At 45.2% G+C, this 13,576-nt stretch overlaps 2 protein-coding genes across 4 annotated transcripts; both read left to right on the forward strand.

Moving 5' to 3' along the window:
* The first annotated feature begins 2,736 nt into the window (after positions 1 to 2,736).
* Positions 2,737 to 7,710, forward strand: LOC113010297 (uncharacterized). 3 transcript variants are annotated; one of them, XM_080293077.1, is made up of 3 exons: positions 2,737 to 2,995; positions 4,986 to 5,387; positions 7,029 to 7,710. In XM_080293077.1, exons 1-3 carry the CDS (start codon positions 2,836 to 2,838, stop codon positions 7,547 to 7,549), a joined length of 1,083 nt encoding a protein of 360 aa, XP_080149203.1. In that variant the 5' UTR covers positions 2,737 to 2,835; the 3' UTR covers positions 7,550 to 7,710. The 3 variants fall into 3 exon arrangements, with proteins under 3 accessions (XP_080149203.1, XP_026005102.2, XP_026005104.2); XM_026149317.2 differs by having other exon boundaries at positions 4,989 to 5,387; XM_026149319.2 differs by lacking the exon at positions 2,737 to 2,995 and adding an exon at positions 3,021 to 3,175 and having other exon boundaries at positions 4,989 to 5,387.
* Positions 7,711 to 8,764: 1,054 nt separating this feature from the next.
* ift57 (intraflagellar transport 57 homolog (Chlamydomonas)) lies at positions 8,765 to 12,927 on the forward strand. Its single transcript, XM_026149292.2, has 11 exons — positions 8,765 to 9,263; positions 9,799 to 9,973; positions 10,134 to 10,252; positions 10,345 to 10,435; positions 10,794 to 10,862; positions 10,955 to 11,077; positions 11,302 to 11,373; positions 11,683 to 11,814; positions 11,952 to 12,014; positions 12,225 to 12,291; positions 12,378 to 12,927. Exons 1-11 carry the CDS (start codon positions 9,109 to 9,111, stop codon positions 12,557 to 12,559), a joined length of 1,248 nt encoding a protein of 415 aa, XP_026005077.1. The 5' UTR covers positions 8,765 to 9,108; the 3' UTR covers positions 12,560 to 12,927.
* The last annotated feature ends 649 nt before the right edge of the window (positions 12,928 to 13,576 follow it).

Raw genomic sequence — 13,576 nt, forward strand, 5'->3', positions numbered from 1 at the left:
TTTTTATTTATTTACCATCAGCTCAGTCATATATTGCTTTTTTATTATTTGTTTTGTCATATTGAATAAATTTTATTGTTAAAGGTTGTGTTTAATGTTTAATGGCCTGGTGCTCATCAATGAGAGCATGAGGGTGGGAATGGATGTTTGTGTCTGTGTGTGCCTGTATGTCTGTGTCTATATGTCAGGTTGGGTATCAGACGCCACCTCTCTGGGGACATCTCAGGCCCTCCAAGGTTTGGAGGCCTATCTCCACCCACCACCACTTCCCCTGCCAGTGGCGGACTCCCTCAGGTGTCGGTGCGTTGGTGGTTCTTTGTGTCTGGGGGTGGGCGTCCAGGTACACGCCGGCTCACTCCTTGGCGGCCGCTTATCGGGGCCTGGAGCCTGGGGCTCGCTCGGGCCACTTCGGAGGTGGGGTGCCCCCGGCCTCTCGGCCTGGGGCTTGGTCACTCAGGCGCAGCTGGCTGCCGGCGGAGCTCACGGGCGCGTCACTGCAACCCCCCCTGGCTTCTGCTCCGCGGCTGCTGAGTGAGCCCTCATCTGGGACTCTCCTCAGCTCTTACTGGGACAGTGGCGCGGCTGCCCCTCTGTTGGTCTTCCTTGGTCTCTTGTGTTCTGGGGGCCTCTGGATGTCTGGAGTTTTGATCTCCTCCATACCTGCTTCATGCCCTGGAGGACGGGGCTGTGCCCCCCCCACACCCTCTAGCAGATTATTACATGAAGGAACCTTTTAAAAAAACAAAAAACAAACGCGTCCATGCTCACAGGTGTACACACGGGTGATCACACCCACAAACTACACCCTTTTTGGCTCCTACCTCAAAGCACACTGTGTTCTGTTGATCTTATGTGCTGCACAATAATGTTTAATATTTAGTATTTACTGTCATATTCCCATATATCATTGTGATGTTGTTTATTCTGTTACTCTTGTTCTCTTCTGCTTGTTTTCTTTTTTCTTTCTCAGCAGGTGATCCAGGTGATTGATATATGCATTTTTTTTTCTCTGCCCGTTCTGTTGGTTTTTGTTTTTTGCCCTTCTCCCCCGTCCCTCTTCTCAGCTGTTTCTCTTTCCCTCTTTCTTTCTCCCCTTCTTTCCCCCAGTCAAGTCTGTCCCGTATTCAGCAAGTGAAAATAAAATAAACAATAAAAGGTGAATCAAATGGACCATTACGGCAAGGCTGGGATGGTCAATTTGGTAAAGTAAATCCGTTGGGCATCTTTCTTTGCCTTTAGACAACAATTCTGATGCAAAAGAGCCAAACGGGACAGGCAAAAGAAAAAATGTTTAATGGCTTTTTTTCTGATCTCATCCTTTAAACCCAAACAGAAATAAGCTGCAGATGTTTGCGTGGATAAGTCAGGATGCAGGAATGTTTTTACCCGAAATTTGTTGTAGGAGAAATTTTGAGAGTTTATTCAATCATGCTTTTAAAATGTAAAATGCTGGATTTTAATGAAAGGATAAAGGAGCTACATAAATCTGCCTGATTTTACTTTCCTCTGATTTCCACAGAAATGTAAGAACCTCACACTTTGTCTTCAGCACTGAACACATCTGTGGGACGTGGGTATTGTTTGTACACTCGTATTGTATCCCATCAGAATAAACACCGGCCCCTCTGTGTTGCAGGGTTTTATTCCTCAGGTCGATGGCGTGAAGCTGCGGCTCGCTGAGCGTCATCAGCGATGCAGCAGGCAGTCAGCACGCCTGTCCATCAAACCCGGTCACCGGGGAGCTCCACCTGTGTGCTGCTGACAGACAGGGAGCAGCATGCAGATGAAACAAACACCCCCTCTCTCTCCACGCTCTGCCTGCTGCCTCACAGGGAGCAAGGCGGTATGAATTATTCACACACAAACACACACATAAGGTGCTCCACTGCAGAAGGTCACAAGGTTTTTAGAGTTTAATATTTATAACGTAGGAAAGAAATTTTAAAACAGACTGAGAATGATATAAGAACAGCAGCTTCTGACCCTTTTTTCAACAGATTTTATAAACTAATAATAAAGTAATAATAAAATATTTTAACATTCATATTCACTATATAATAATAAAGAACAGAAAATTTATTACAGCATATTATTACATCATAGATAAACTGTAAAATAACAGAAACTTTTTTTTTTTTTTAACTATGCATTGATTTTCCTGCGCTCCCAGCCCTCACTGAGCAAGAGGTGAGGTTCATCCTGGACAGGTGACAGAGACAGACAGACATTCATGCATGGCTAACTTACACTCACCAGTTAACCCATGCACAGCTTACAAGTGTGGGAGGAAGCCAGAGTACCCAGAGAGAACATATTAGAACCAGGAACCTGGTCCCAACCACCAGTCACAATCAGAATAAAGAGGGTGTTCTCAGCAACAACAGGCTATACTTCCTTAAGACGGCACAATGATACAGCTCATCTAATGAGACTTGCTGTCCACCTGTGATTGTTTTACAGCTGTTCAGTTTGCCACAGTAAGGCTGAGACGTTGAAAACAAGGATCTTTTTAATCAAGATGACTTAAACTCTCTCCAAAACTCCAAAGCCTCCTAACATCCTAGTAAGAAATGATCTCTGACTGGAGAAACACTATGACCTGTTAATGAAAGTTTGTTTTCGCCTGGAACTAAAACCGGCCGGTAGGGGGCGATAACGAACGTTTATGTCAGTTTTTCTGACAGCAGGGAGCAACCCCTCCACCCCCCCACCCCCAAAAAATAAAATAAATAAAAATCCAAATCCAGAAGAAGAAGAACCTCCATTGAGTAGTTTTACTGGTAGAGCCAGCGCAGTGTCTTACTGTAGGTGGAAATTTCACCTGTTGAAGCAGCAATGGCTTCAATTCAACATCTGAGAGAGTTTATCAGGGACAGACTGACGGCTGCTGCTGAAGATATCTTCTCAGAGTTTGAAAAAACCATCGTCCAGTACGAGCGTCAGCGCGAACTGCAGGACATCACCTGGAACCCCGTGTTAAAGCTCCAGCGGACAGGTGAGTCAGACTGTGCGACTGGAGTGTGTTTGAACCCAGAGAGAGAGAGGGAGGGGGAGAGCTAACAGCCAGCAGCGGACGTGCAGAGAGGCTAACGGACGAAGACCTGAGAGCGCGAAGAACAAACTAGAAGCTCGTGTCAGGCACATATGTACAGCAGCGTCACCAGAACACGTTACTGTACGAAAAAGGGCTCGTTATTGATTTTTATTCTTTCAAAATTTTCCCGCCGTTTGTTGAAAAATCCGTTAAAGTGAACGGGAAGGCCAGAGTAACCAGACACACAAGTTTAATGAAAAACATCAGCTTCCACCTGCCCACGCGCGCACACTTTTCACTCTACAGCCACCATTTAACAATCAAATCGTAGGAAAATGTGTTTTCTTTCCAACAACGTCTCCATCAAAGCCAACAGGTGTATGCTTTCTTAGACTGGAGGCGTTTGAACAAGAGGAGTGCTTTCCCAATGCCCAGTTAACGACTAATAATTTCATGAAGGTTTTTAGAGAAAACGCAGAACACCCTGTTTTTCTCTCGCTCCCCCGGCCACACTTTTAACACCAGGCCTACTAGAATGTACATCAGTGTAGAAGAGCTTCTTGGGATTCTCACACTTTTTAAATCAGCCTGACATGATTTATTGTTTGGATTTTATGAGTCGTTTTGTGATAGCAGTACCAATCCCATTTCACAGGCAGTTGGCCTATGCCATCACCATGGCAACACAACTGCTCTCCTCTGACACAGGTGCATGTCATTATCTGATTGGCTGATTTGGATCTGCTGCCTATCTTTCGGTGATTGGCTGAAATATTTATCCTGTTTCACCTCAAATCACTGGGCAGCTGATGAAGCACATCATGTGTGCCACTTTTATAGGTACACCTGCTTCCTCGGTCACTTTATTAAGTACACCAGTGCACAGGGTCACTCCTGGCAACTTTACTAGGAACATCCATTGCCACTTTATTAGGTATAGTACTGTGATAGCCAACCACTTTTTAGGGCCCATCTTCTTTCGACTTTTGTACCCAACCTGCTTATCTCCAATCTTTCAGCAGCAAGCCACAGACCATGTCCAGCACCAGCAACAATCCTACTGCAGATTCTGCAGAAATCTCCAGAAATTCTTGTATTTACATTTAGAGCTCTAAATGAACAAGCTTCCGACTGTTTATCTCACTTTCTTATGAAACACGATGCTGCTCACAGTCTTTGTTCCTCCTTTGAGTCGGAGCCTTTCTCCAGCCTCTGGGACCACTGCTCTGGAAGAATCTCCCACTGTATGGACTCAGTTAAAAGTCTTTTTGCTTCGCGAGGTTTTCTGTTGTGCTTCTCATTGATATAATGGTTATCTGTTTTCTTGGTTTTGCATTCCTGTTAACTGTATTTCTCGTTGTTTTTAATTATTGTGTTGTGCAGCATTAGTGACTCCGTGTCTGTGAAAACACTTTATTAATAACCGTTACTTACTGTTTCATAACTAAATATTGGTAATTAGTGTATCTGCAGTTAATACTGTGGATCCGTTGGGGTGAGCCATATGTCTAAATGTCCAAGTCATGATCCAAACATGGTCATCATAAACCGAAGAACAGTTTTTACATCTATTCTGGAAAAATAATGTGTGTGCTGGCTTTGACTGCTTGGTAACACAACTATCTAGACAGTGCACTTAGGCATGGAAGAAATGACCTGCTGAAGTTCAAACAGAGATACTATTAGCATGAGGAAGAGACCTGGATGGTCTGACTGTTTCACAACTCCAGATCTGCATCTCTAAATACACAAAAGCTTGACCTTAATTGAGATGAACTACAGCAGAAAAGCACACCAGGTGGTGTTGTGATGATATAGGAGATATTTTCTTGGCACACTTTAGGCCTTTTAAGACCAAGAGGGCATTTTTAGGCACCATCACTTATGTAATGTACAGTAGATGTTTTTCTGCCCTTACATGAGTAACCTGTGTTTCTGTTCTTTGTCCCAGCAGATCTTGCACAGGAGCACGTCGGCGTTCAGACGGAGATTTTCACAGACCAGCATGTCTGTGACCAGGAGAGGAATTCCAGTCGGGGCCAGGAGGACCTGAAGGCTCCACAGATTAAAGTGGAAGAAAAGGAAGTCTGCATCAATCAGGAAGGAGGGCAGTTTGCACTGAAGCAGGAGAATGATGCTATTATGATGACACCAACTTGTGAAGAAAGTGAACCACAACCAGAAAGTGACCAGCCCCTCTCTAACAGTTCTGATATTTTCATGTTTGTTAATTCCACATCCAAAGAAACATTAGAAGTTATTAATAAGAGCGCTGACAATGAGGTAGAACTCAACCATCAGCACAGACGTCTGGACAGCACCTGGAACCCCGTGGTGAAGCTCTACAGGATAGGTGCGTCTTTTTAACACCACAAAAAAACATACACATAGATGTAAATCAGATAGGCTAACGGGGCTAACACAGCTAACTCTGAGTGCTAATAGCATCAGACTGTTTCAATCAATCTGTCAATCAATCAAGGCTTTATTCGCCACGTGCAGGTTGCCCTGCAGTGAAATAGGACCCCCCCCCCGACCTTACACACACAACACAGACATCATATGGGGATGCAGGTCGGAGATCGGTAGCGTTACAGAAAAAAACACTGAAATGTACACTACAATGGGAAAGTACAAGAGGAAAAAAAGAGACCTCTACTGATGCTGGGCTCCTGGGAGGACAGCATGAGAACAGGAAACAAAAAAACTCCTCTGCACAAAAAAGCACATAAATGTCCACAACACAACATTATGGAACACGTGACCAGCCACAGGGTCGGGTGGGGGGTGAGGAGTCATCCGAAGCAAACACAGCAGCCATCCTGCCCAGCGCTACCATCCAGCGCGGGCTCAGACCCGCCGTGTTCCCAGGAGGGAACAAGCATCGAAGGCGTTTGGAAAGAGAGGGGGGGATGCATGGAATGGGAAGGAACAGACTAAACACAGTCGTTATCAGGGTGTTTTTGTCGCCTCCAGCCTTGCGACCGCAGCTGGCGCCGAAGGGGGTATCCGTTTTAGAGAACAGACTGTGAGAGAGTGTTCCAGGGAAAAGTAATACAAAAAAATACGAGACTAGACAAGGACATAAGAGGCTAAGCAGGGAAGCTGAGGGGGAGGAGGAGAGGAGAAAAGTGCGACCGCCTTCGTCAAGAGCAAGAGCAGGAAAAAAAAAAGTTTGAAGGGGTTAAGTTTGAAATAAAATCTATCTGATTATTAGGACACCAACCGACCTCTTTACCATCAGGAAAGCCAACAACGAGCTAGACTCTGTAATTTGTACTTCTGCATCCACACAAATACTTGTTTGTTTCTACTAATTCTAAAAAAAAACAAACCTGTTATTTCTAGTCATAATGGTGAGAGTTAAACACCATGTCTTATTCTGAGTCAGAGTTTGGCGTAATCAACATGAAAGCATGGATCCATCCTGCCTTTTATCGGTGGGTCAGGCTGTTGGTGGTGTGAAGGTGTGGGGGATAGTTTCTTGGCACACTTTGGGCTTCTCAGTACCAGCTGAGCATCGGTTAAACACCGCAGCCTACCTGAGGACTGACGCTGACCCAGTCTGTCCCTTTATCAGCTCAGTGTGCTGATGTGATGTAAAAATGGACCAAAATCTAATAAAGAATTAAAGTAGTTCTGAAGGCAAAATGGGGTTAGCAGGGTGTAACTAATGAAGTGGCAGGTAAGTATATTTGCAGACGTGCTCCTAAATAGTCGCATGCGTCCAGTTTTAATCTCAGATATGAGTGAAACACTTGCGCTGTTGAGTTCTGCATGACTGACTTTTTCCTCTTCAGCCTGTTTGCTTCATGTGTTGAATCATAAACATGATTGGTGGAAACACGTTAACAGCCCAGCAGCTACCTAACAAGTTACCTGACATATTTACTTAGTGGCCTCGGGGCCATCATCGTGTCATACCTGTAACAGTTTACCTGCTCGTGAGAAGTTTTCCGTCATCTCATTAGTAACCTGTGGTTTGTTCCTGCAGATTTGCCACAGCAGCATGTCTGTGATGACAAGGAGATTCTCACAGACCAGCAGGTCTTTAACCAGGAATGGAACTTCAGCCCAGACCAGAAGGACCCGGAGCCTCCACAGATTACAGAGGAGCAGGCAGCAGTCGCTCTCAGTCACCAGGGAGAGCAGCTCGTACAGAATGAGGAGACTGACGCTGTTACGGTTCAGCCATGTTTGGGTCCTCCTGCCCATGAGCAGCCAAACACGGCCCCTGTTAAAGTCATTGATCTCAGCACAGATTCTGATTTGGCTCTGAAAACCAAAACCTTCACAGGTGAGAAGCTGTATCGCTGCAACACCTGTGGAAAAACACTGAAAACCGTGTCCTCATTTAAAAGGCATAACGCCAGACACACAGGGGAGAGACCGTACACTCGCAACAGCTGTGGGAGAAAATCTAAAGGCCTGAGAGCTTTAAAAGGGCACGTGAAAACACAGCTGATCAGAAGCTCGTGTGTAACACCTGTGGGACAAGGTACAAAAAGGAAATAACATTAAAACTTCATATGCAATGTCACACAGGTAAGAAGACAAAGGCCTGAAACATCTGCTGGAAAAACTGTGCCCGTGAAACGAGGCTTGATGGGAAAAAGTACGAATTTGTACAGGTTCACATGTGAGATGGTTCAATAAAATCTTGTTTTTGTTCTGTGTGAGGCTGCATGGTCATTTCTAGGCTGTGAAATTTCACATCCATGTCATGAATAATGCATATTATTAATTTAACGAGGTAAATTAATGATATGCCCAAGAACCGCACAGGTGCCCAGTACCTGGGTGGAGCCGGACTGTAGTGGGGGCTCTCTCGCCCTTTGGCACCCCATTAGGGGCCTTCCTCCCTCCGCCTCCTGCTGGGATGGGCGGATGTCGCTGAGATGTGTGGCCTTTGGTACGCTTGGGGGCTCGGATCGATCTCTGTCTGCCTCTGGCTCCTGGGATGTTATTGCAGTTTCCCACCCTCATTATCAAGTACATTTGTGACAAAGACACACACACTCTCACTCACACTCTGTCTCTCAAAAACCACGAGAAGATTGATAGTTTATGTAGCTGCGTATTTTCTCCTTTTTGTGTTCCAGGTGCAGCAGTTGGCGATATATTGTGCATTTCTATCCTTTTATTACATATCCTATCCTTCCCCCACCCTGCCTTAGATGCTGTCATACTGTACACCAGTACAGTACCGGGTGACCGTGGCTCGGGGTTGGGAATCGCATCTGTAACCGGAAGGTCGCCGGTTCGATCCCTGGGCTCTCTGTCCTGGTCGTTGTGTCCTTGGGCAAGACACTTTACCCTACTTTCCTACTGGTGTTGGCCAGAGGGGCCGATGGCGCGATATGGCAGCCTGGCTTCTGTCAGTCTGCCCCAGGGCAGCTGTGGCTACAACTGTAGCTGCCTCCACCAGTGTGTGAATGTGAGAGTGAATGAATAGTGGCATTGTAAAGCGCTTTGGGTGCCTATAAAGCGCTATATAAATCCAATCCATTATAAACAATATAATAACTGAAATAACACAAATAGAAATTAACAAAGAAACAGATGAAAGATATACATGAACAAGAGGAGCCTATAGAGAATTTATAGAGGTGGTTTTGAAAAAGCAAAATGTGTTTGGCACCATGTTGTGTGTGTATTCAGTTTAGGGGGAGCTTTTAATCTTTGGATATTGGAAATTCCGTTTTTAAGCTCACACTCCAGCCTGCGGAGGTCGCTGTTGCGATGTTTTCTAGCCGACACAAAGAAGGGAGCTAATCTAACGGCAGCATCTAACGCGGCACTGAGAGGATTCAGACTCATTTTGTACACCTTTTCTCCAAACTGTGGATATTGATACAGCTTATAAAAGAAATGTGACCAATGACTGAGTTTAAACCAGTGTTTAAAATGTTATAACGAAGTCGCTATCTGCTAACGTCAGCTAGCCGCTTAGCTGGTTAGCTTTCGGTTGCCTAACAACAGAAGCCAAACAAACACCGCTAGCAGGTTAGCAGTGCTAATCTGTTAAAGGTGCTAGGTTTTTACATTTTCCACGCAAACGTGAAACTTGCAGGATGGCTGAGGACGGCAGACGCGGCGACGAGGAGGACCGAGGGCCCGGAGCGGCTTACCGGGGGGTCGCAGTGATGGAGAGCCTGCTGGAGAAGCTGAATGCACTCAACTATGAGGAGGAGGTTCTGGGCAAACACAACATGAAGAACCTGTCCAGGTAAGAAGCGCATAGTTCGGATGTAAGTACGGTGTCCTTTTTAGGATTTAGAAGCAGAAAAAAACAATCGAAGTGTGTAACTAGTAGTAACTAGTCATACGTTTACAAAAATATAATGAGATAAAAACAGACACGTCCTAAAGATACGTGATTGTGTTGTTCATTCATCCCTCTGGTTGGAGGAGAGTGATGGAGTTCAAGTATGATGTTGAGGGTTTGTGTGGCCTTGGCATTGTACTGGACCGTTGTGGTGGAGAGAGAGCCGCCTACAACCCTCACTTCTGAGCGACTGAAGCAAGAAGATGGAGGATACGAGTGCTCTTCTGCTATTAATTCATTTGTTGGGACAATGCAGCGTTTCAGTTCTTGATCTTTATTCTGTTATTTTCTGTTGATTGATCGATCAACCCAGACAAAGTATTGCATAAAAATAAAATGAAATCCAGGCTTGTTTCCAGTGTTTGTGCTGATTTGATGTTTTTGAGTGTGCACAGTGAAGGAAAACCCTTCAGTCCCCTCTGCTTTCTCCGTGCAGGCATTACTTCGTCTCCAGTCCATACCTGGCGTCTAACCCTGGCGAGCAGTTCTACATGTTCACCATCATCGCAGCGTGGCTCATCAATGTGGCGGGGAGGCCGTTTACCGAGCCGCAGGAGTACGACGAACCCAACGCCACCGTGTCCAACATCCTGGCAGAACTGCGGGCCTTTGTGAGTCACACAGAAAGAGTTTAGAAGCTGGAAATGAGCTTTGGTATGTCTGGAGTTCGTTTGTTTGTGCTTTGATAAATCTGACCGATTGTGCGAAGGCGGGAGCTTCCGTTAAACAAGAAGAGTTTGACGCTTTTTTAATTCCTCCTCTGTTTTTCAGGGTGTTAAGGTGGACTTCCCGCCCTCCAAACTGAAGTCTGGCTCAGGCGAGTACGTCTGCTTCGTGCTGGACCGACTGGCTGAGGAGGCGCTCAGGAAGAGAGGCTTCACCTTCAGGAAGTATGCCGTCTGTTTTCTTCTTTTCGTCAGGCTGCTTTTGTTGCTTCTGTGTTTATAGAAGTTTTTTTTACTTCTTTCTGTCTCTGTTTCAGGACAAACTACCCATCAGAAAACACAGAAGAAGAGTCTGTGGTGGAGGACGACGCCGAGCTCACGCTCAGGAAAGTGGAGGAGGAGCTGATCGTAGGTGTTCCGCATTCGTCTAACTTCCTCTTCTTTTCCGTTCGGCACACTTACAGGATGAATCTGTTTTTACTGCGGTGGTTTCCTGCACCTCTGTCAGAGATCACCAAACACTGAGAGGAAATCAGGGAACAGATTTCAAAATAAAACATCCTCACACTTTTATTTTAAAAACATAATTTCATGTATTTTATTACAAAATATTTCCCTCGTTTTATAAAGTCCATCACACTTTAGAGCAGAAATCATAATCGAATATATTGTCATGACCGTATTTTGGGTGTTTTTAATGCTCAGCGCTGCGCGGGTCGAGCCATGAATCGTCTTCACATCTCATGATTGTTTTGTGTGTGACCAGGACGAAGGGGACGAGGAGGAGGAGAACGTGATGGACCTGGAGGCTCTGAAGTTACGAAGCACTCACACTGTGAGATCACCTCAGAATAAGATTACATCATAATTTCCACTTTCACGTTCGCTCCGAGCTTTGAACTCGCCGCGGCGTCTGTTTTCTGGCAGGAAGCTGAGACGTCCTCCAAACCCGACGAGATCCTGGAGTCGACGGTCGACGCGACAGAGTGGAACCTGGAGGTGGAGCGAGTCCTGCCGCAACTCAAAGTCACCATCAGGACCGACAACAAGGTAGGCGCTCACCTGAGGTGTCGGAGCTTCCGCCAGATGTGAGATGAAGTGAAAGACGCTTCACTCTGCCGGAGCTTCACACTCGTCCAGTGTGATCGTAACAAGCTTTTGTTTCTGTATGAGTGACTGAAGGCTTTGAAGGTTACCTGCAGTTTCCCAGCATGCTCTCTGGTTGGCTGTCAGTGTTAGTGGCTCTCACTCTCTGGTCTGTGTTGGTCCTGCAGGACTGGAGGGTCCACGTGGACCAGATGCACCAGCACAGAGACGGGATCCAGTCCTCACTCAAGGAGGCCAAGGTGCGTTCACTGACCCGCTTCATCATCATGTTATGTCCTCCCTGCAGCCTCTCACTGTCATCGGACGGGACAAACAAGAAGTATTATTTTATTTCAGTCACACGTAAAGAATATTATCAATCAGCCAGCTTTAATTAAATAAACTAAATCACACAAGAAGAAGGAACAGATGTTTCCATGTTCAGCGAATCTCCCATTAACCACAGAGACAAACGTCCTGAGGACTGTTTCAGTTCTGGAGAAAGATGAAAACAAAATAAGTTCATGGAGTGAAACTAAACGTGACATCATTCTTCGTCGTCTCTGCAGAGTCACCTGGACAAGCTGCAGGAGGACATCGGGAAGACGCTGGAGAAGGTGAGCAGCAGAGAGAAGTACATCAACAACCAGCTGGAGCATCTGATCCAGGAGTACCGCAGCGCCCAGGCCAAACTCAGCAAGGTAAACCCGGAGCTGAACGTTCCTGATTCGTTCACGTCATCGCGACACGTTTGAGTTCACGTTAATTCCAGTTTGAAACTGTCTCAATGTCAGAATGTGTGGAAACAGTCAGTTCAGTAACTCTTGTCATCCTTCAGGCCAGAGAGCGCTACCAGCAGGCCAGCGGAGGAGTGACGGAGAGAACCAGAGTGCTGGCCGAGGTCAGTGAACGCACCACGTTTAATTCATCAATAAAATCATTTTAACAGCAGCAGGTGAAAAAAGCAAGCTGATAATAATAAAACATCAGAGTTCACTGTCCTCAGTTTATTTAATAATAATAACTATTACTTATTATTAGAGATTATTTGAACCTTTATATGTGAGAATTGTTCTTGTGTTTTAATTTGAAATTCTTCTGTTTGTTTCAGATCAGCGAGGAGCTGGAGAAGGTGAAACAGGAGATGGAGGAGAAAGGCAGCAGCATGTCTGACGGAGGTGAGGTGAATCTGGTCACAGTGCTCGGTTTTGACTCCGGCCCTGCCGCAGTGCTGACCTCTCCGCTTCTTCTTCTGCTTTTGCAGCTCCGGTGGTGAAAATCAAGCAGAGCCTGACGAAGCTGAAGCAGGAGATCATTCAGATGGACGTGCGGATCGGCGTGGTGGAGCACACGCTGCTTCAGGCCAAACTCAAGGAGAAGTCCAACATGACGCGAGACATGCACGCCACCAACATCCCCGAGCCCGCCGCTGGGCTGTTCGCCTAGCGCAGCAGCCTAGACCCGAAAAACCCGGCGAGGTCCGACTCCTCTAAAAGGACCTGAGAGGCTCAGGAAACCGAAAAATGTCGTCACATCTATTTATAACCAACATATTTTTCCATTTCCTGTAATGGATGTTTTTATGTCTTTGAGGGATTTTTATAAACTTAAAGAATTTCTCTGTTAAGCTCAATGATTCAAATCCATTAATCAGATTGACCACCAGATGGCGCCAGAGTTGCAGATAAAGACTTGTTATTGAACTTTTAAAAGTATAATAATCGAAGCATAATTGAATCTTTGGTTATTATAGTTTTTATTTTTCTACTAAATGTTGTAAACACAAAATAAAACCTTAAAAAACAGAAAATCAACCATTTTGACTCCAGGGAATTTTATTTCATCAGCAGCGGCTGATTAAGGATAAACAGGAAGTTGTGTTTTGGACCTTCAACATAAAACACCTTCACGTTAGAATACTTTAAATGTTTCCTGATGAAAGCTGGAACATTTACTGAATAATAAATGTAAGTTCAGGAAACCTTTTATTTATATTGAACTAAACTCTGCGATTATCTCTTCACATGTGTTTGTCTCTAAATGAGGCTGAAGATTAGAAACCAACTGCACACTGTCCCGGATCTCCTGTTTGTGGATGTTTTATCAAACATGACCGATGTGTCAAATAATGAGCCCAAAGCTCAGACTGCAAACTCAAACACACAAACCTTTTTTTTAACTTGTAGACCTGCGTAATTTCAGGGAGAGGGAAGAATCCTCGTATGGTCATGTCAGGCACACAGAAGCCCCACCGACTGTTTTTGTGAGGGTAGCCAATCAGAAGAAAGTTGTCTGAAAGGTTAGACGCTAAAGCAGCTGGCTTCTACACAGAGATCTGCGTGGACATAAAGAAAAAAACCTGCACGAATATATGTTTTATTCAGTAATTATCAGTTTTGCGTAGTTTAAATATTTTTGTCTCGCTTGGTGCTTTTACTTTGAAAACCATACGTGTTTTAATTT

This window comes from Astatotilapia calliptera, chromosome 18 (genome assembly GCF_964374335.1).
Source record: "Astatotilapia calliptera chromosome 18, fAstCal68.1, whole genome shotgun sequence".
In the NCBI taxonomy this organism is placed as follows: Eukaryota; Metazoa; Chordata; class Actinopteri; order Cichliformes; family Cichlidae; genus Astatotilapia; species Astatotilapia calliptera.